This window comes from Pollachius pollachius (assembly GCF_949987615.1).
Source record: "Pollachius pollachius genome assembly, chromosome: 7".
Lineage (NCBI taxonomy): Eukaryota > Metazoa > Chordata > Actinopteri > Gadiformes > Gadidae > Pollachius > Pollachius pollachius.
This window is the reverse complement of record NC_136940.1, coordinates 6,302,719-6,325,443: the sequence shown is the minus strand read 5'-3', so window position 1 is coordinate 6,325,443 and position 22,725 is coordinate 6,302,719. Positions and strand designations below refer to the sequence as shown.

General features: G+C 46.2%; 1 protein-coding gene across 1 annotated transcript in view; it reads left to right on the top strand.

Moving 5' to 3' along the window:
• negr1 (neuronal growth regulator 1) overlaps positions 1-17,022 on the top strand; it is a gene marked incomplete at its 5' end in the record, with an annotated part of 125,631 nt that extends 108,609 nt beyond the window's left edge. Inside the window, one exon of the mRNA XM_079739350.1 lies at positions 16,747-17,022. Within this exon, the coding sequence (XP_079595476.1) occupies positions 16,747-16,847 (101 nt within the window). The 3' untranslated portion in view covers positions 16,848-17,022. The remainder of the gene's footprint in view (positions 1-16,746) is intronic.
• Between the last annotated feature and the right edge of the window lie 5,703 nt (positions 17,023-22,725).

Sequence of the window (22,725 nt, the reverse complement as noted above, 5' to 3'; positions counted from 1 at the left end):
TTATTGCCGAGCATCTTGTCCGGCCAGTAGACCCTCCCCCACCTAACTCACCGGCGGGGGTCATGCCTGGCGAGGCTGTTTGAACCACACCGTTTTTTTCTGCCGCATTTGAATACGACAACTGTTTTTCACTGGAGATGAGCGCCCTTATATATGTGTGTGTGTTTCTTTGTGTGTGTGTGTTTGTGTGTGTGTGTGTGTTATTTGTGTGTGGGTGTGTTTGTGTTTTTGTGTGTCTGTGCGCGCGTGCGTGTACGTATTGTGTTCCCACCCTCTCCGGAAGTCCGTCCTTACAGTTCCCAGCCTCCCTGCCTGGATACGAATGTCGGAATAAAGAAGGGGTCGGATGCGTACGTGGCGCTGGGCGATAATAAGCAGAACAACGAGAGCGTAATAAGCTCGCCGGGAGTCTGACTGTGACCGGCGCTGGCGGGAGAAGAACAAACAAAACCTGGAGGACGAAGATACCGAGCGCTGCAGCAGGCTATAGTGGATTGTGTGTGTGGGTTTGTGTGTGTGTGTGTGTGTGTGTGTGTGTGTTGGGATGGGGGTGTGTTGGGGTAGGGGTGTGTTGGGGGGGGGGTTGTGTGTGTGAGTGTGAGCGAGAGTGAGAGCGAGATAGAGAGAAATGTGTGGGTTTGTGTGTTTGTATGTATGAGAGAGTGTGTGTGTGTTTGTGTGTCTGTGTTTGTGAGAGAGAGAGAGAGTTTGTGGGTTTGTATATATGAGAGAGAGTGTGTGTGTGTGTGTGTGTGTGTGTATGAGCGAGAGTGTGTGTGTGTGTGTGTGTCGACAGAGAGAGTGTGTGTTTGTGAGAGAGTGTGTGAGAGTGTGTGAGTTTTCCCCTGGGGATTAACTCCCTTATGTATGTGAGTGTGTGTGTGTGTGTGTGTGTGTGTGTGTTTGTGTGTGTGTGTGTGTATGTGTGTTTGTAAGTAATTAGTATTCCGTTGTGTATTCGTCTCACGGAGAGAGTAGGAGACAGAAGGATGTATGGATTTGATCCGTCTGAACTTTGGCAGAGAAGGAAGGGAGATGGACCCATGATGCGAGCGCAGGTCTAGCCAAGAGACAGGGGGCTATGGTGAGCCAAGCCATCGGTATCCATCATTCATTGTCTGGAATAATACTAATAGTAGTTGTTATTATAGTACATATGGTTACTCTATTGTACTGATGTATGGTGATGCGTTGCTCTTTCTTGAATCTAGAAGTCTATGCTATTTCAATTAAAGTGCAATGCAAAAATCAGGAGAAATGTATGTTTAAAAAAAAAGATTTGACACGATTTGCCCAGGTCGATAATAATATCATACTATCTGTATTCTGTAATCTCACGACAAAAGTGTGTCTGCAGGAGCCACGTGTAAACAGCGGTCTACTTGCGGTGCGACACACAGGTGAACGCATGCAATGGTGCCCACCTGGGCGTGTATCCACCCCCCCCCCCGAGTTGGCCCCAGGCCAGGGACCAGTGATCAGTTCGACTCCTAACCACCACCCTCCCCCCCCCCCTTTACCCCCACCCGCCCTCTCACCCCCACCCCTCTCCATCCCGAAACAAAGCAGGCGTGAAAGTGCCCTCTAATCCGTCTCAAAGTTGCCACCATCTGGCCACAGCTGTGTGGCGACATGCGATGCTTAAGAGAGAGCGAGCGGGAGAGCGCGGAGAGAGGGCCCCGAGGTCATACACAGTGCAGTGTGAGGAGAGCGAGGCGACGACACACTCTCACACACACACACACACACACACACACACACACACACACACACACACACAGGTTTACTTCCTCCCTCTCTCGTTCCCACTCGTGTTGAGATCATCCTCTTGGAGGCGGGGAGTGGGGGGGTTGTGATAAGAAAGAGGGCTCTCTCTCGCTTCAGCTCCCCTCAAGTAGAGTTTACCAGGCACCATCCCCCCCCCCCCCCCCCCCCCCCCCGGATCCATGGAGAGAGAAAGCATGTCCAAGCCTTTACCCGCCCTCCCCACCCCCTACCTTGTGCCTTCTGAAACACTGCGCTATCGATCTGCGGTCTAATCCATAAAAGACTGTCCTCTCCGGTTTGGAGAGGGATTTGGGGGGTGGTTGTCGTTTTTAAATTGCCCCCCAGGCGGTTCTTCTCACTCTCGCCTTGTTCTGACGCCTCCTCTGTTTCCCCTTCTGGGCTTTTTTCTTTTCTTCCTTTCTGACGTTTTTTTTTTTTTTTTTGTTCGCAGTCCGGGTGAAGTGTGACGGTGTTCTGTCTTCATCCTTTGTCGTGGGGTGTGTTGTCTTCAGCAGTAGACCCCCCCTATGCCCCCCGCCCCGTTAGAAGTCTTCCACTCATCGCTCGCTGTTGCTCCAATATATTCTTTGGATTTTCCTCGCTTGTTTTCTTGTTTGCTCGCTCTGGCAGACAATTATCCTTGAGAGGTCTTTGTTTTTGCTTTTTGAAAAACTGCTCTCTTCAGACATGTTGTACCCACCCCTTAATCAGTCTACAATGCCTGAACAGCGGACTTAATGGTTTGACGCTCACGCACACACACAAACACACGAGCACAAAACAAACACTCTTGTTTCAAGGGGCTACTGCTTGGTTTATATTGTTTTTTATTGTATTCGCCAACACTTACACTGCACAGGGTTCGGTGTTCACAAAGAAACCCACAAGGACGCGTATCCAGTCAGTATATTCACACCTCTGAAACAAAAATGATCCACGGAGACAAAGAGTGACGGTGGGACAAAAAACTGAAGTCTGACGTTGCCAAAATGTCGGACTCTGTTCCCTCCCTAACCAAACCTGGGGGCCCTAGGGCCCCCAGGTTGTGCCAAAGGTGGTCCCCGGTTGTGCCAAGTTGAAGCCACTCGGCTTTGGTTGGGGAGGGGCAGCAGGGGGTAAGTACTGTGGCCCGGGCATGAACAGGGCCCGTTAAAATTGAAAAGGAATCCAGGGCCCTCATCCGCACTGGCACAGGGGCAAGGGGCCCATGGTCACCAATGGCCGTGACTAAACGTATCGTTTAAAACCTGCTAAAATCTCTAGCCAGGTCCCCCTTCTCCCCTAGCTGCCCCCCCCCCCCCCAGAACCCTCCCGGACCCCCGGCCCCGGGGCCTGCCTTCGCTCTCGGCGGCCCCCGTTCAGCACCTGTTCACGGCCGTTCACAGGGCCCCACGAGTCCTTCACACCGGCTCTATTGACGGGCCATACCTTGAAGCCCTTGAAGCCGTTTTAAACACGGTTAGAAAAGGTCCTGACATTCAGAAAGGCCATTCTCTTTGGGACGACGGCTTGAAACGGCCGCGCTGCCGAATAAGGTTAGTCGTAGCGGCTCCATTCGTCAACTCTTTGGTGTCCGGGGTGGGGAGGGGGGAGGGGGGAGGGGTTGGAAACAGTGAACACTGCTGTGCAATCACTGTGTCCTTGTACGCCAACGAGCTCTCTGTGTAAATAGTGTGTTCTCTCTGTGTAAATAGTGTGTTCGTGTCTGCCTGTGTGTGTGTGTGTGTGTCGGGTGCTTTAGTGTTTGTACTATTTGCGTGGCTGTGGGTTTGTGTATACCTGTGTATGTGTTTGTCTTTGTGTGTGTGTCTGTGTGTTCACCCGTGTTTGTGTGCCTGCATATGTGTGCGCTGGTGCTTGTTTATGTGTATGGTATGGGTGATTCACGATAAGTGAAACCTCCTCCTGATTGATACACACACACACACACACACACACCAACAAAGAGCTCATGAAGTCATGAATCTAGATTTTTTTATCTCTGAGGAATGGGATGGATGGCCCAAGCTCTCTGGAGGCCCATTAAGAATGTAATGCTCCCTTGCTCTTACGGGTGTCCACACACACACACACACACACACACACACACACACACACACACACACACACACACACACACACACACACACCACACCCCCCCCAACACTCACATACACACACACACACACACACATCATGTATACACACAAACACACCATGCACACAAACACGAACACACACACACACAAACACACACAAATGCACACACACAAAACCATTTGCATAAAACATGGTAGCACCTACTCTGAGTGCCACCTACTTCTCGATCTGTGCTTTTGATTCCTGTCATGTAATGGTGGACTTGAAATACAAGTGTTTCGGTGCACGACCCTCCACGCTTACTGTTAACCCTTCGTCACACTCAAAGACCGCGGCTCTATCAAACATCCATATATTGTAGACAGATACATGCCTTTTTTCTGAGTGGCGCGACCGTGGATTGGTGTATTTGTGTCTCACTGTTGGATTCCTCTAGGGTTCTCTAATGCGGCCCTTGTATATGCACGGATCCCAGCGCCAGTGGGCGGCCCCCAGTGGGCTCGGAGCCACGGATAGGCATCACGAGCTGGAATGGTGGAGTGTAACGCAGAACGGTGGCTCTGTGTTTGAGGCTGCATTTCATGATACAAGTGTGCGCAGCCTAAGCACAGATCACAGCAACAAAAAGTGTATAGAGGAAGGGTTTTGTAGCTGAATGGATCAATCGGGGATGGCTTCATACACGAAACAAGCCTTTAGTACACATTTCGACACGTTGAATTCACATGTTTGTTTTCCTGTATGTGTGCGCGTGTGTGTGTGTGTGTGTGTGTGTGCAGGCACGTGTGTGCATTTTTGTTAAAAGAATGTTCTTTACTTTAAGGAGAATATATTTACTAAATAAACTTACAAAAGAACATCTTTGATTGGAAATAGTTTCTTACTACTTCTGGTCTTAATGGGGGGACACAAATTAAAAGTCCCACACTCCAAACTCCCACTCAGATGCACACACACACACACACACACACACACACACACACACACACACACACACACACACACACACACACACACACACACACACACACACACACACACACATACATTAAAATAAGCAAAAAGAACATTGATAGAAGAACTCAGTAATTGCATTTCAGGTTTTTATTGACCCTTAAACAATCAGTATGGAAATTGCTGGTGCAACTTCTATCATTAAGCCCTAGTTAGGTGACTCTGTGTTCTCAGTGTCTTTATAATGCCAGCTCGTTTTCCCTTTTTGCGTTTGCCACTAATTGCTCTATCGCAGTATAACAGTGGATGTAATTGAACTGACATTTCCACTGCTCACACGCAAAAGTCAAGATAGCGGGCAGCAAAACACTTGCCAAAGTCAACTCGTGGGCCGGTGTCAAATGAATATGAAAATCCATGCTAGCCACACACATAAAAAAACACACACACGCATACACACATCACGCATACACACACACACGTACACACACACACATCATGCATACACACAAACGTACACACACACACAGACCCCACACACACACACACACACACACACACATCATGCATACACACACACGCGCACACACATATACAACACACACACCATGCACACGAACACACACGCACACCATGCACATGAACACACACACACAAACACACAGACACACACACAGACACGCACACGACACACGCACTGCCGCCGCCGCTGTGCCGGCGATGGCTGACTTTCAACAGGCGTATTGATGTCGGCCGCCTCAGGTGCACCAGGCTGGGTTGATCCAGGGGTCGCGCTCACACCGATCCAATTTTTGGCCGTAAAACCTTGGGCTCATTCCACTCCTCTGATTCCAGTCAATAATGTTTGACCCCCTGCTGAAGGAGAAAAATATGTAAGAAAAAAAAAAAAAATGGTGAAGGCAGAGGCGGCTGTGTTGGCTCTCTCGTTGACTTCTGGTTTGGAGAAAGAGGGTCAGATAGCAGAAGAAAAGGAGCGAGCGGGCTGTCACCAGGGAGCGGCCTGCTGTTTATGCAGACGCTGAAGTCACTCGCGCGCTGATAGTGTCAGTATGGAGGAGGGAGTCGGGGGGGGGGGGGGGGGGGAGTTGAAGGAAGAGGATTTGGAAAGGAAAGGGAGGTTGGGGGGGGAGGGACGGGGGTGTTAGCTTGAGTATGTGTGTGTGGCAGGAGATAACACAGTAAGGCAGTAAGTCCCCTTTTTTTTTTTTCCAGTTGTGTATTATCTGACACTTCTCTGGGTAGAGAGTGGATATCTCCCGCCATGTTTAAGAGTCACAACACCATCCTCGCCATTTGTATTTGAGTCAGCAACCCTAAATTCTATAACATCCCCCCCCTCCCCTCCCTTCCCCACAGTTACCTCCTCCTGTCCAGACAGCATCAAGTCGAACGTGTCCCAAAATTCATAGCCTCATAGTGAACGTCCTGGATCTCTGAGAGATCTCGATGCCTCCGACGTTGGCAACAAAGGTTTAAGATTACCTATTAGCGCAACACTCTTCAGGGGAGGTACGAGAGAGGACAGACTGCTACTATTTAACAATTAATTAACCGCACTACAATTTGTATTCTAGCTCCAGAACAATGGAGCTTCATTTCCATGCTGAGCTGCCGTGTGCCAGAGCCAGGCATGTCAAGAGGGTCACGTCAGCACCGAAGAGAGTCTTTTCTCTTTTTTTGTATCCCACTCTGCTCTTCTCCCCAGAATAAAAATATGGATGTCAGCAACACTGGCGGAGTAGCTCGGTGGCTGCCCCAGACGTTTCCTTTTCCTTCCTTTTTTTACCATTAGTTATTTTATTCTATTTATTTACAGTCCTTGAACTGTAACTGCATTTTAGACAGGCGTGAGCAAGCATGCTCCAAAGAAATATTGTTCCTTATGACAGACACAGCGGGTTGTTAGCGCGGCAAGGAGGAGGAAAATGAGATTCTGCTCTTCTCCGCCCGCCGCCGTCGCCTATGTGGAGCTCTGCATAAAACCCCCTTGAAGCTTACTTCAGGATACAGTACCTTCTGTCTGCCTCTCCCTAAGGGGGGCGCTGACAAGACGAAGGAACAGAGACTGAAGTGTGTTTAGAGCCTGGGGTTTTGTCTCGGTTTTAATAAAGAAATACTTCATGTGTGTGGTTCTCCCACAGCCTATGGCCCTTTCCCCCCCCTTCCCATCTGAAGCACACTTTCGGTGAGCAATAATTAATGTAAACATATGGCACGCGGGTTTCTATTAAATCAGGGCCCCCTCCTACATGGCTGCTGCCGTTACCAGGCCCTCTGTTTTCGCCCCCGAATAGGAATAATCCGCTGCACATGCTAATCACTGCTCCGATTGATTTGGACGTTTTTTGGTCCAACGACTTCTGTAAACCAGAGAATTGATCCGGGATAAATCAATTAACACCACCGGGTGGGTAAATATGAACCAAAAAAAAAAGAAGAGAGAGCATGGATTGCGGGCTGCTTTACGCCCGCTCACCCAATCCAACGCTGGTCGCGGCTTGGTGCTCTCGCGCTCACGGTGAGCACCGTGAAATGGTATTCCAGTCAGGTTCAAGGCAGCCCTCCGAGTGAACTGTGATAACCCAGCGGCGCGCCATATTAAAGTTATCTCCTATCAATCAAAGGGGAAAATACACTTACCCCGCTAACAATCAGCCCCGCGCGGCTCTCACTCCCCGTAATGGGAAATTGATAAAAGAAAAAGGGAAGTTGCCTTATCACATTCCATATATAATGAAAGAGTATTACGCATTTTGGGGGGGGGGGGGGGGGGGGGGTTAAATCAAAGTGGAACTTAGGACACAAAAGGGCAAACGAGAGAGAGAGATAGAGAAGGTTGGCCTCCTGGCAGGCGATCAGATGGTATCTGACATTGGTATTGATGGTTTAGGTCCTGGGGGTTGGCCCTGTATAAGAAGGGCCTCTTAACTGTGGAGATTGCTCCTGTCATCCAGCGGTCGCAATAACCAGGCAGGGGCTGACTCGGCGAAATCCCCTCGACCAATGACGGGCTCATTCAGGAATAGAGCCCTCCTGATAAGCATTAATAAAGGGAAAGGGGCAAATGGGGAGGAATTATTTTAAAGAGGGGGGAGAGAAAGAGAGACAGAGCAAGAGAGCTAATAGGAAAGAATTGGGGTTTACTGGGAAGAAAGTATGTCTTTAACTGGTAACAGGCGTCGAAAAGGTTGTATGGAAGCGCTGACACCAATTGTTTGTAACCCCGTGAGTTCCATTAAGCCGCTAACATTTACCAGATTTAGCTTCAGCAGTCAAAGTCACTGTAATTATAGCTCCTGGATTTAAAAAAAAACGTGGTTTAAAACTATCAATCCACACAGAGGCGCTTCGCTTTGTATGTTCATCTACAAGGTTGACAGGGATTTACCCTCTAAAAACCGAGCGGAGAAAAAAATGGTATGGTAACTTAAAAAAAAAACATTTCAGAATGCTGATTTATCCCTCCCCCGAGTTCATGCAAAATACATAATTTGCAATCTCCCTGATTTCCCTCCATAAAGAATGCCCTTGGAATTTGCGAGGAACAATATTCCGTATTACAGTGGCCGTGGGGCGAAGTGAAGCCGGCAGCTCCACAGACTCACAGTTCAGGGCAGCCTCCCTCGGATATTCATGCACTGTACGGGAAACATTAGGCATTCTTCATGAACCTGGCCCAATGGAGCCCGTATTCAGCTTCAGAGAGTGGGGTGAGAGAGAGAGAGAGAGAGAGAGGAGAGAGAGAGAGAGAGAGAGAGAGAGAGATGAGAGAGAGAGAGAGAGAGAGAGAGAGAGAGAGAGAGATGAGAGAGAGAGAGAGAGAGAGAGAGAGAGAGAGAGAGAGAGAGAGAGGATACATGAGTCTCTCATCAAAGACGGAGAGAGAACAGCATCAGGATAATGGTGCCTGGCTGAAATGGCTTCTCTGCAGGAATCCCTTCCTTCCTGGAGCCGATCCCATGCTAGAGGTTCTCTCTCGGGCCCAGAAGCCCTGTCGAGGCGTTGATTAAGTCAAGCTGAAAGGCCAGAGCCTTGCTTGCCATTGAGAGCCCCCTGATCACTCTGTCAGTTATCGAGTGACCCCATGTGTCCCTCTCGCTTTCTCCCCTTTGCGCTCTGTCTCGTTTCTCACTTTTTCTTGATTGGAACTCTCTCTCTCTCTCTCTCTCTCTCTCTCATCTCTCTCTCTCTCCATCTCTCTCTCTCTCTCTCGCGCTATCTCTCTCCTCTCGCTCTCTCGCTCTCTTTCTCTCTCCCCGGTCTGATAGCTATGCTGAAACAAGCTATTAGCGGCCGAGCCCTGGCCTCTCGAAAGCCTTCTGCTGGGCCTTGATCGCCCGCAGGTAGCCGGGTGATTGGAGGAGGGGGAGGCTGAGATGATGGGCGGGGGGGGGGGGATAAGGCGAGGCAGGGGTGTAAACGATCTCTAAAGGCCATCTTATTAACGAAAGCTATTCATTACTGCCGTGCTAACGAGCACCAATGAGGTAGCGGCGAGTGAGCAAATCTGCACGCTGTGCTCCCGAGCGATCGGTCGGGGAGTGTCACAGAGATGTGCCCTCTAACTTGTGCATGAAATAGGCGGATGGTGGGATGAATGAGCATTATGGGATATTCAGCGTCAATGGTAGTCCAACCAGAAGATTGTTATTTTTTGTAGACCGACGTGGCCCCCCCCCAAGTCACGAACGAGCCGAACGTTTTGTCGTTTTCTTCCCTGTGCGTTTTTTTTTTCTTTGCCCTGCCTCCAGTCGCAGTGGATTGAAGTGTGCTCCATTGTGGACCACTGCACAGCTGAAAAGCCGGCACGAAAGTATGAAATACTTTAAATCCCTGCAAAGCGCATTCTTTGGATTCACAGCAGGAGTCTCAACTGCCCGCAATTTCTGTCCCTCCTCCTCCCTCCTTCCCACAACAACAAAAAGAAACGCTCTGTGTGTTTGAGCGAGCCACTCTTTGGCGGCCAGCTGCGAGGACAGCACACACCGAGAGGCCGCTAGGTCGATTTACCGCGCCGCGTGTCGACGCTCAGGCGCCGGGCTCAGGGGTGTCTGGGGAGGACCTCGTGGGTGGAGGTGAGGGGAGAAACCACTGATTGACGGTCAAGGATATTAAACCTTCTCTCGGCTGGTTGGAGGAGGATGCCCACGTCTAAACCCTGTCCTCAGGGGAAACGGGGTGGACAGGGGAGGGTGATCCTGCCTGGCTGCTTGCTGTCCGTCAGAGCGGCCATGAAGGCCGGCTGGGTACAATGACAGGGTGCCGCCCACATACAACCACCTACACATCAATGGAATAGAGGGGCTGAGAGGGAGAGGGCGAGTGAAAGGAGATATTTAATGCATTTTCTGTTATAATAGATTGAGGATTTTTATTTTATTTTTTTGAAGGCCGCACTGTTCGACATTCGAGGCATTGTTGCGACTCCATCTGCTGCCATGTTGGGACGCAGTTGATTCGGTTTCAAAGATCCCATGGCATGAAAATTTCACAGTAGCTAGAAATGTCGTTGGGTTTAAAACAAGCACTAGGCATTCTGCTCCGCCTTTGAAAAAACGAAGCTCAGACACGCCGTTTTGGAATTTTCCCCGTATGTCGTCATAAGGGGAGATGCCACCTCCCCTTTCTCTGCCTTGCCAGCCCAGAGAATTCGGCCCGCCAATGAGACAATGAGCTTTGACCATGCGAGCGCCATGTGTGAGTGTGTGTGTGTGTGTGTGTGTGTGTGATTACACACACTGTAATGCAAGTGTTGTACACTTCTTTGTTATTTAGATAACCGTTCTGCTGTTGGTGTTATGGCGCATAACACGTCGGTTTGACGTCTCTGGTATTCCCACAACGAGACTGTCGTTGGGGTTATCTCAGCCAAGGTTGAGAAGGAATTGGAGGAAAGGAACCAGTGGGCAGTGGGCAGTGCCAGTTCAGTCTACTTCAGATTGACGTGGAAGTGGAAGAACCAGAGACGTCGGAGAACCCGACGCAGTCGTTTGTGATTCATAATATCGTCTGGAGGCGCACACAGCTTTTGGCAGTGATGATATGTATTATATGATATAGATATATATGTATTATATGATATTATTAAGATATAGAGCTCTAGGTCTGTAACGCAAGTGTTGTACACTTCTTTGTTATTTGGATAGCCGCTCCGCTGTTGGTGTTATGGCGCATAACACGTCGGACTCTCGTCTCTGGTATTTCCACAACGCGACTCGTAAGGGGGGTTATCTCAGCCATGGTTGAGAAGAAATTGAGGGAAAGGAACTTTGGCTCTGACTCCCTGAAGTACATGAACCACGACATGGAGGAGAAAGGGAATGTTCCCCGAGATTGTCTCCCGCTTGAGCCCCGCTTCCTGCTGCCCGCTGCCGAGGGACCACCGCCTCGGTGCCTAAGCGCTGCCCGCTGCCGAGGCGGTGGTTCCTCGGCAGCGAGGCCCCGGCGGGAGACAATCGCGGTCAACAATCCCTTTCTCCTCCATGTCGTGGTTCAGTCTACTTCAGATTGATGTGGACGTGGAAGAACCAGAGACGTCGGAGAACCCGACGCAGTCATTTGAGATTCATAATATCATCTGGAGGCAGGAGGACAGTTTTTGGCCGTGATAATGTATAATATATGATATAGATATCTATGTATAATACTCTGGAGCACCCGGAGTGTTCTAGAATATTTGCAGGACACTGCCAAAGGCTGTGTGCGCCTCGCCATTGCGATACATCCACAGTAAACTGAGCGCATGGTACCCTGGCTGCAAGCTGGTCAGGGCCACACCCCCACCCTCCTCCTTGACCCACCTCTCTCCTCCTCATTTGTATTAAAGCTACAGACACCGAAACGGCACGTTAAGTGGCTTTAATTCTGCACCACGGCTGAACTTCGGGAACATCTTCAAATACTGTGTTAGGGGCACACTAATATCTATATTAAAGCATCAATAAATTAGCATGCCATGGGACCTTTAAAGGTCCCACATTTTACCACCAGGTGTGAGTGTGATTAGCCATTACACGCCGTTCTGAAAATCTGCCTCTAGTGACATCACCACAAGTGGGCGTGTCCAACTAGACTTATGACGGATAGATGAGCAACGTTTGCTACAGTCCACTGGGTAGGCTGGTAGACTGATCTATCCAGCACACATCTAGATGGCCACGCCCACTTGTGATGTAAATAGAGGCAGATTTTCAAAACGGCTTGTAACGGCTAATCATGCTCACACCTGGTGGTATAATATAAGACCTTTAAGGACCGTGCACGGTGGCACCGTCATGAACATCAAGCCAAGGCAGACCTGTGTGCGTCACTCAGCAGTAGCTTGTGGTGATTCATCGTTGTGCGTGTGTATGTGTGTCCTCCATTATGTGTGTTGCCTCCTCATGTTTGCTTGTGCGTCTGATGTGTGGGCTGTTTTTATTATTGTGTTATAAGTGTCCTTCAGGGGGAATGAATCTGCAATGGAAAGTAGACATCCCATTGGAACTACATTAAGCATCACCTTTTCTTTATTTTTGTGGGACTGTTCTGTACCCCTGATGTCCCAAAAAAACACTATTGAGACCGTTGATAGCAAAACCGATTGTAATATAGGATAATCACTATTAATTATTCTTGAATTGTACAGAGGCACAAAAGGTGGAATATGAATAGGGAGGTTTGAGGGGGGGGGGGTGAGCGAGAGAGTGCGAGAGATAAAATCGGAAAGAGAGAAAACTGACCCCTACTTAAACTCTCCCATTCCCAACATAGGTAGCCCTGTTTGGAGCTCATGTCTCCCTCCCACCACAACAAGGCTCAAGGACAGGGCTGGCTGTTGTTTCCATACGACGTTGGATTGTTGCAATGGAGGGTTTTTTTCTTTTTTCTTTTGGCCCGCGTACACGCAACAGTAGCTGAAGTGAAACGCTTTCATCTCTGCTTATCTCTCGTCTCTCCTCTCCTCTCGGAGCGGCTGCCTGTCTTGCCGCTCGGTGTTGACAGTTGGTTTCTCTGTGATGTATGGACGGGCTTCCCGCTAGTTCATTGTCGGTCACTGCTGATGTACTTGGCAATTAAAGTCAAAGCCACAGAGGAGTCGCCTCGTGTGGAAATCACCTCCCCGACCCAATCCTTAGCCTCGCTCTCTCTTTCTGTCTGTCTGTCTGTCTGTCTGTCAGCTTCTCTGGCTCTCTCTCTCTCTCTCTCTCTCTCTCTCTCTCTCTCTCTCTCTCTCTCGCTCTCTTTTTCTCTCTCTCTCTCTCTCTCTTTTTCTCTCTCCCTCTCTCACTCCCGTTCCCACAATATCTATCTAAAACCTCCTGGCTTGCTTTATTTTCCTTTCATTCCACTTATTGCTTTTGCCATTCCCCTCGTTTCTCTCTCTCTCTCTCTCTCTCTCTCCCTCTCTCTCTCTCTGGCTCGCAAGCTCTCTCACTTTCTCTCTCTGTCTCTCTCTCTCAGGCTCTTCAGCCCATCTCGCTCTCCCCCCTCCTCTTCCCTCCATGTTAATAAGCAGGAAAAAGCCAGTGTTGTCTCAGGCAGCTCCTGGATAGGTGGGGGACTTAATTAAAATGGCAAGTTACAACCCACACAGTGAAAACAACGGAGGTGCCTTGCTCTAAGGGAGTGACACAGGGGGATATTAAAAGCCCCAAAATCAAACACAGCACGGGGAAAAGCAGGATCCCGGCCATATCGACTCTGTTCACACCCTTTCCCCCTTAAATTGCTTAAGCTGGGAGGGAGGTTTATTGACGCTGGTGTGCGCTACACTGTGAGACACAATCATCATCAGTCAGAAACAGCAGAGGGGGCAGTTACCCCCGGCGCAGCCCGTGAACCGTATATACTGTGTGTGTTTGTGAGTTTACATTACATAACATCATATATTTATATATTATGCATATATATATATATATATGTGTGTTATTGTACAGATTAAGCACAGCGATCAGGGTTTAAGTTGCGATCGTTAGACACAGAGGACGTTAAAGAACAAACATTGTATGGATTTCAAAACGATTTTATTGCTTCCGCTGTAAAATAATTGTCTAGTTCGGGTTCCGACGGTTGGAAATAGCGTCCATAGCAACGGCCTGTTATTCATAGCGGGATATTCAAAGCACGCCGATTTGCCGTGACTGACCAATCCGAATCTTCATCCGAGCTGTGCGATAGATGTGTATTTATGCATTACACAACCCAACAGGGGAGAGTGTGCTAGAGTGGGTAGCGTGGTTATGGCCGTGCCAGCACTGAGCGGCTGATTCGATGAGATATGACGGCTGGGATGTAATATCTTGTAGCACATTGTTACTGACGATCCACCCACCAATGTGGTGATGATGGTGGTGGGTGGGGGGGTGTCGGTGGTTGTCAGTGGTGGTGGTGGTGGGTGTGGGAGGAGGTGGGTGGGTGGGGGGGGGGGAGTGGGGGGGGATTGGTGGCGTTCAGGACACGACAGTGGCTGGACCGGCGGGGCACAGGACAGCAGCTGTTGCCATGGTAACCATCTCTCTGGGCTCACTCCTCCAGCGGCGGTGGAACACCGTGTCGTTATCCTATGCTGTGGACGTGGATGGGGAGGGGAGGGAGAGCGAGCGAGAGAGGTACACAATGTAAAACAAAAGAAACGAGGGAGACAGGGAGAGAGGGATGGTAGTGTGTGATGACAGAGAGGGAAACATGGGCCGACGGAAACGGCAATATTTGCGGAAAACAAAAACCTGGGAAAATAAGGAGAACAGCTCACACACACACACAAAGGAAACGCCTAGTCAACCGGAGTGCACTTCATAAACTGACGGGAAATCTCCCAAACATCATCGCATTTTTCCCCCCAAATTAGTACTTTCATTCTCTTATGCTCTCTATCTCTTATGCTGTCTCTAGTCTCCCCCCCCCCCCCCCCCCATTTTTATATTTCTCCTTTGTGCTTCCATCTGAGGTATATATCCTGTTCACTATAATTTGACGCCTCCGCTTAAAAGCCGGTAAAACACAAGGTAAAACAGCAGCTCGGGAACTGACAATGGGCTGGGGTCCAACACTGGGAGGGAGGGTAAAGCCATCCACCCAAATCAAAGCAGAACACATTGTTAAGCAACCTGCTATTATCCTCCACAGCAGCATGATTCAAGGTGCTCGGCATCGGCACGGTAGGAATGCCCTGCCTGGTCTCTCAGGTTCGGATATGTGGAGAACACAGCGGTGTGAGTGATGGATGGTTGTGAATGGAAAAAAGTTTTTTTGGTGTCGATGATGAATGAATGTGCGCTGTTATACACTAACCTCCTGCTTATGTTAGTCAGTGCATTTACCTGTGTGTGTGTGTGTGTGTATTCTTGGTGTGGTTGGGTGTTTGTGTATGTGTCTACATTTGTGCTTCTGCTTTGGTGTGTTCGTATTTCTGTGTGTGTCTGCCTGGATGTATGTGAGTGCATACATGTGGCTTTGGTGTGTGCGTGGGTGCATGCATGTGAGTGTCTGCATGGTTATATGTGTGTATGGGCGCGTGTGTGGGTGTGTGGGTGTGTGGGTGTGTGTGTGTGTGTGTGTGTGTGTGTGTGTGTGTGTGTGTGTGTGTGTGTGTGTGTGAAGACTGTGCAGTGTTGGTTGTACATGCAGGTATTACATAGTGAACTAATTACATGGCTGTGTAAATAGCAGTGCCCTGCTGGTATTGGCCATGTACCACATGATTTCCCCAGGTAGACTAACAGCTGATTGCAGTATTGTGTGCATGTGTGTCTGTGTGTGTGTTTGTGTGTGTGTGTGTGTGTGTGTGTGTGTTTCTGTGGTTGTGTGTGTGTGTGTGTTTTAAAAGGACCCCCTTGGTGTCAGCTTGACTTGCCGTCACTTTTATCCCCTGTCTTCCACGAAGTTTGCATGCATCGTCATGGCTACATTGTAGGCTCCACTAGCTCCCATGCTAGCTCGCTTAGCTCTGCGTTCACTGCCACTCATGTTTAAGACGCGTGCCGAAGGAAGCCTTGAGGATCATTGCCCGTAACTAATCCAATAGCATCTCCCCTTCCCCTCTCTGCCGAGTTTTGCCTGCATCCCATTGGCCCATTAGCCACCCTGTTTTATTAATCATAGAACATCAACAACAAGAGGTGTCGATTCAAAAACAAACACTTTCTGAAATCTCTCTGGTAAAACCGTGGGGGGGGGGGGGGATTAAATCTCACCTCCGTCTGTTAGGTTGCAGCTCTGGATGTATTTATATTTAAGAATCCCTCTCTTCTCTCAACTCCTTCGGGAGTCTGCCTGTACTAAGGTGGGTGAGTGCTGGTAAGAGCCAAGCACACCGCAGAAGACAAAACCGGCTAATTGCACATCACTGGGCATAAACAACTTGTCATGAACCTCATCTATCCTATTCTCGTATCTGCCTCTGGGGCTTGCGATACAGATAGGATAAAAAAAAATGAGAATGTGTTTCAACCTTGATGTATTCCTCTATCTGCATGTTGTGATGTTGACATGGTCCAAAAAATATGTTGCAACGTTAATGTATTCTAATATCTGTTGTCGTGAAACTGATGTGTTGCTAACATATTTAACAAACCTCCATTTATTCTCGTATCTGTTTTCTGATACTGATATGATACACAAATATTCTTAGACAGTTAGGGGCATTAGCAGTGTGACACATGTTGGAGATGAAAGGCAATGCATGCATCAAAATCTGTTTCTTTTTTTTAACAAAATACTACTCTGTGTAAACACTTTGGAAGGGAGAACTAAATTGAATAAACAGCTGTGATGGTAATTGTCACTGATTGTTCCACTCTAGTTGTGAAGCGGCTTCCCAAGCTAAAGACCTGCTATTCCCTTCCCTCTTTTCTCCTGTGTTATCGGGGAACGCGTGCTGCCACTGCCGCCGTGTGAAACAGCAATCAGAGCTAATCAGAGCTTCTCTTGTCTCCCTGCCCACAGCACCCAACACAGCACCCTATGGGAGTACAGGAAGCGCCCAGGTCCCTCTGGCCTGCTGGTCCCTGATCCTGGCTCTCTCCACCTTCATCAGCGCGTACTAGCGGAGCTACCACCGGCCCCCCCGAGAGTATGGCCGGCCCCCGTACACAATGACTGTAAAGAATCCCTTTGAAAGCATTTATGGAAAAATACATAATTCTTTTGGACCTTGGCCGGTGGCTGACGTCCAATCTGGTACATTTTGTTGGAAACAAGTGTTGGGATACATAATCAGCATTACTTTGTTTCAGGAAAATTAATGTTTTGGTTTTTCTCGTGACTTTAGTTTCACTGTGTAAATACAATGGTGTATTGATTTTGGAGTTTTTTAATTTTGGTTTTATATTCTGATTATTACTTTGAGTACTTTGTGAATCAGTGCTCATTTACCCCCCCCTTTCCTAAAATCAGTTTATTTAATTCTGCTTCCTCCCCCTATCTCTCTCTCTCTCTCTCTCTCTCTCTCTCTCTCTCTCTCTCTCTCTCTCTCTATTGCTCTTGCTATTGTTCTCTCTCTCTCTCTCTCTCTCTCTCTCTCTCTCTCTTCCCCCTTTATCTCTGTCTCACTCTATCTTTACCCTCAACCACACGTACACACTATATCTATTTGTATTAAGTGATGGCAACAAACATACATTTTCATTTCGGTTTTTGTAAATGGTAAAAAAAAGAAGTTAATGTGCCAAGTTTCTTAGTACACACACAATTAACCATACCAATATTGTATTAAGTATTGAATGTACAACGGAGTGTTCAGCAAAGGAAATGCCTATAGTTAGATACCTATCAATACAAATTATAATTATGCAGTGTGCTAAAAATGAAAAAAAAGGAGGAGAGTTAGTATCAAAGGATTCTTTTTTTGGGTTGTGGGTGTATGTCGTTGATTACTCACTTGATGAAGGAATAACTGCAACGAATTCTTTGTAGTATAATAAAAATGGTTCTTTATAGTACCGTGCCTGTTTTAAATATCACCAATCAGGCAGCCATCATAGTAGCAAGTATACTGTAATATATGTTTATATTTTAATATGAAATGGGCTTTTTGTTTGAAATGGGGACCAGCTGTTCTGATTTTATCAATCAATATGTGATGATGATGATGATAATGATGATGATGATAAAAAGGAAACACAGCTCACTACTGCAACTCGATTTACATACTTTTCTTTTCTCCAAAGTGAACTATTATAAACGTCCATCTTGGTGAATGTCACTGTATTTATGCTATTGTGGCTTAGAGGAAAGTAGAGGACAATTGTTTTATATCATGAAAAAAAGAACAAAGAGGAAAAAATGGTGTTCTCCAAACTGACCCCAAATGAAATGAATTGAAGAATCTTTTCGAAAACCTGCCAGTTTCGACTGGGTGTTTTGTTTGGGACATAAAGACATCTACCGGGTGGGGACTGAAACTCTGGCTCAGGAGTCTGATGGGCGGGGCATCCCGGGGGCTGTCTCCAGCCATGCGTGTTGCTTAGCGACACTTGTGTCTGTTAGTGACGCCCACTTTTCCAACCGACTGTGTCGACCTAGAAGTGCAAAACGTGTTAAACGCACGATTTTGTTCAACATTCAACATATCCAATTCTGTATTGCCAACTGTATCGCTAAGTGTCACTTTAAAAAGTTCAAGTTCAAAAACAACAATTCCCTTCCCATAAAAAACATCTTCATATCAGCAAGTGGTGCATCCCCGTGTGCCCGGTCGATGAGTGGTCCACTATAGAACAGAAATACCCCCCCCCCCCCCAAAAAAAAAGAATTCTCCTTGTTCTGAGAGTAGGATTTGTATGGACGTGGAGACTGGGAGTTGTGCAGCCTGAAAGCTTGAGCCCACTCTCGGACTCACCACCCGGCCATAACAGGAGTTGAATACACCATTGTGTTTTATAGTCATTAACATACCGCTGTATGAATAGATGGCCGTGTCCCAACGACCCCTGCGCTAATTAGGATCAATGTGTGGTGTTTTGACCAATCAAAACCATGGCTTTTCAAACATATGGGGGGGTGGGGTTGGGGAGAAGGGGGTCTGCGTGGTGGAAGCTGAGTGTGTACAGGATTAGCTTTTTAAAAAAAACCACTACAAATAAACATCATACTCATCCATGTGTATCTTTAATCTGCGATACGAGAAGATACTATATTGCCTTAATAGAACCATGAACATAAAATGAACCTCCACCGCCAGAAGGATATTTGTGGTTTTTAAAAGAACAACCTTTCTCGAGTGGAGCTCAACAACAACAACACACACGCACACAACAACACACACACACATAAACGCGTCTCATTCATTGAATGACATTGAGTATTTCAATTGAACAAAAAAACAACTATATCAGCTCCCTTATCTTCCAGTTCCGGTATCGCATTGAATATGTCGTACCGTGAATTGACATAATAGGCAACAGGTATTTACAAATAAGCCAGATGAAGATGCTGTATATAACCTCCATGAGGAGGTTTAACCTTCTCAAAGGTTGGAGCTTTTTATTTCTTCCTTTAGGTCATGGTCAACATGTATCACCTTCCAGTCAAGGGATTTAGAGTCATGGAAAGTGACTGACATTCAAACAAGAACACAACCTTGTAACTGCAAACCCATAGAAGTATAGCCATCGCAGTGGAACTCTGAAAGCACAAAAATCTCTTCTTACTTTTGAAGTTATGTGGTGGTGAATTAAAAAGGTCTGTTGAGCGATTATAATTTTTTTTATTTGCCTTTTGTATTTATTTTTTTTGTATGGGAATTGCTGATCAGCTTGTTTTTGTTTAGTTTCTTTCTCGAATGATCAAAAATATTGCAGCGTATGGTCTTGTTTAGATGTTAAGGTGTATTAAAAATGGGTCAGACGTGTATTTATTCTCTTCCTTTGTGAAAACAATGTAAAGGAAAACACACCTGCAACGTGTAACACTGAATATATATAAATATATATCATTTATTTTAATGAGGCACAGTACAGGCATACTTTACAATGTTGTCGGGGTCATTTAGATGCCATAAATGTCATTATAATTATTATGATTTTGTTTGATATATTTTGCAACTGAATAGATCAAAAAGAACAATGTTTGCAATCTAACTATCTACTTTTTGAAGCAGAGACGGTGTGAGCCGATATAACAGTATTATAGAACAGATGTGTGTGTATATTTGGAGAAAAAAAAAGAAGATTAGGGTACCTTTTGATCCGTAGAGATCCGGTGTGTGTTGTATTTGTTTCTTTCCCCACACACTCGCGTGTTTGACAATGTGCAGAGAGTATGGTCGTGCTGCATGTCAAAAAAAAAGTTAACCTGTGTTTTTAAGATGGCCATTTTACAAATAATCGACACTTTTATGAATGGAACCAGTTGTCACTATTTGTATTTAATTTTACTTTGGGTTCTAGAGCTTAGAATCATATTTCCTCCTACGGCTCACCATTCCTCTGTGTTTTGGGCTGAATCGACTTAACAATGAAGGGAACACAAAATCTGCTCATGTTGGGAGTCATGATGGTTCTTTTTGTGGCACATTTTGGTGACAGCATGGCGCGTGATGTTGGTTGCTTGTCAAAAGAGGTTGAGGCCATGCTAGTATTCCGTATGAAATGTACAGGATGTTCATTACTTTGAATAATGGTATTAACAAGTCCCTTTTATCGAATCACTATTATTTGCAATAAAAGTATTCATGTTATAATACTACAACACGTATCTCCAGTTAATAAGCACCCAGCAGCCTTTCGGATCATTGCTGATGCAACACTGACTGAAATAATAATCTCATTTTTATACCTTGTAAAAGACTTTTAAGTTCTGGATCTATTTGTTAAAGTGCTTGATACAATGGTCTACCAGTACCTTGGTTGGTATTGGTATTTTTTTAATAGTCTCACAAAAGAAGCAGTCGAGCTGATCAATCTTCACGGATTGTTTCACTTTCTTTTGCTTCAGACTTGATTTAACCAATCATAGCTTGAGGTGGGGATCTGTAAGTGTGCAATAGGCGAACATAAACTCGGCCAGCAGTAGCAAACTTTAAAAAGTGCCTGTAAAGGTTTCAATCAACACTGAATAGACTGGCCCCTATCCTAGTCCCCTTCTATAAGCTTCATCCACTCACACAATGTCGTTTCTTGGTTGATTATCTCCTTCACCAACAGGAAATAAGGCCTGAATCTCCCCATGCAGTTTCTGGTTCCCACAAATGTATGTACCGTATCATAGTCAGTATGAGATATATAATCCTGTTATAAAAGAAAAAAATGTGAAGAAGATCAACAATAGCACAAAGTATTGGCAGTAAACAGTATGGGACTGCTTACTTGGCTAGCCTCCCTTTCTACAGCACTCTACGTTAGTGGAGACATCAGTATGCACTCAAATGCCACACAATCTACAGTGTATCCATCCCCAACCGCGCTCCATTCGTTTTAATCTAGATTATAGGGTTCCTTTACGGTTTATAGGAGAGTATAAAGAGAAGAATTGGGTTTTATAGGCGTTTCGACAATCTCAATTCACTCGGCGAGTGCGCAGGTGGCCCCCGGTCTTTACATCCAGTGGAAATGTCATGTTGATTTATTACTTTGTCAGAGGAAGGCCATGACACCCAACCTCTTCCCCCCCACCCCCTGCCCCCTCTTTATGGATAAGACGTCTTCACCTTCATCGTTGAAGGAAGAGAGGAAAAAAAAAGCTAAACTTTGAAGTTCAGATAAGAGGATTTTTATTTTATTCATGCAATTATGCCGGGGCCAACCCTAGACCCCCCCCCCCAGAGTTCTGAGACTGTGTCGTCAAATCTCCTCAGAGGGTTCTCTGAATTTACCTGCTATCAAGATTGGGACTTTATCTGTTTCAATGCCAAATTAGCGGTTGATAAAAAGAAGTTTCATTAATGGTGAAGCAGCAAGGATGCTACACCTTTGGGGTGAGGAGGGAAAAAAAGTGCATGGCTAAAAATTATTTTAAAAGTATTATTTTTGTTTAAGGCACATTCTTATCAAAATACATGCCAAAGGTTCCCCTTATGCCAGGCCTGGTATATTTATCATAATACTTTAATAACATTTGGAAGTGATGATAGCTGATTCATTAAAGAACACAGTATTATAAAAGCTAATCTTAATATCCACTCGTGAAATTAGAAGATGATTAGCAGATGATTCCCATGTTACATTATCTATTTTTTCCTCTATTGGATTCATTTAATAGTCCACTTTGGTGTATTTGTCAGATAGAATATATCTGATCTATGGTCAATTTTAAATAGAAAGTTCACTGAATTGGATTTAAATGTATTGAATGGGTTTGCCAAGTTCAACAGAATGTGTGAATGTCAATGCAGATGAAAACCTGCACAATATATGTTGCAATCTTTTCCATTAATTTTTGCTAATGATAACACAAAGCTGAAACTAGTGCTTATAGCTTAAGCTTTAATAAATGCTTTAAAATAAAAATATAAGTATAATAACCCAAATCCGACATGTTTAAAAATGTATTCAACACATTATTACAATGCACATGGTATAATAACAAGATTTAACACCGATGGATTGTGGTCCTAGCCTTGAACCTAAATTCTCCTTATTTCAAGAAAATAGAGAAAGGACCCTTTAGCTTACAACACAATTGTGGCAATATATTGTATTTCTGAGGTTTATGAGCATTTTGAGTGCGTGCTCAATTGCATCTGAGACCAGAAAGAAAGCCGGTTTATTAGGAGCAACAACCCCTCACCTGAAGTGAACAAAATCCTTCCTACGCATATTTCCTTTTCTTATTCTTTGGTTGTATTTCTGGGGGGCCTTTGTCATCCACTTCCAAGGCTACTTCTCAGTTCACTGAAGACATACTGTATGTTACACACCAGTGATTCCACCTGGAGGGCAATATGAGTATGTTCTATTAGGCACTTTGTTATTTTGCTTTCTTTTA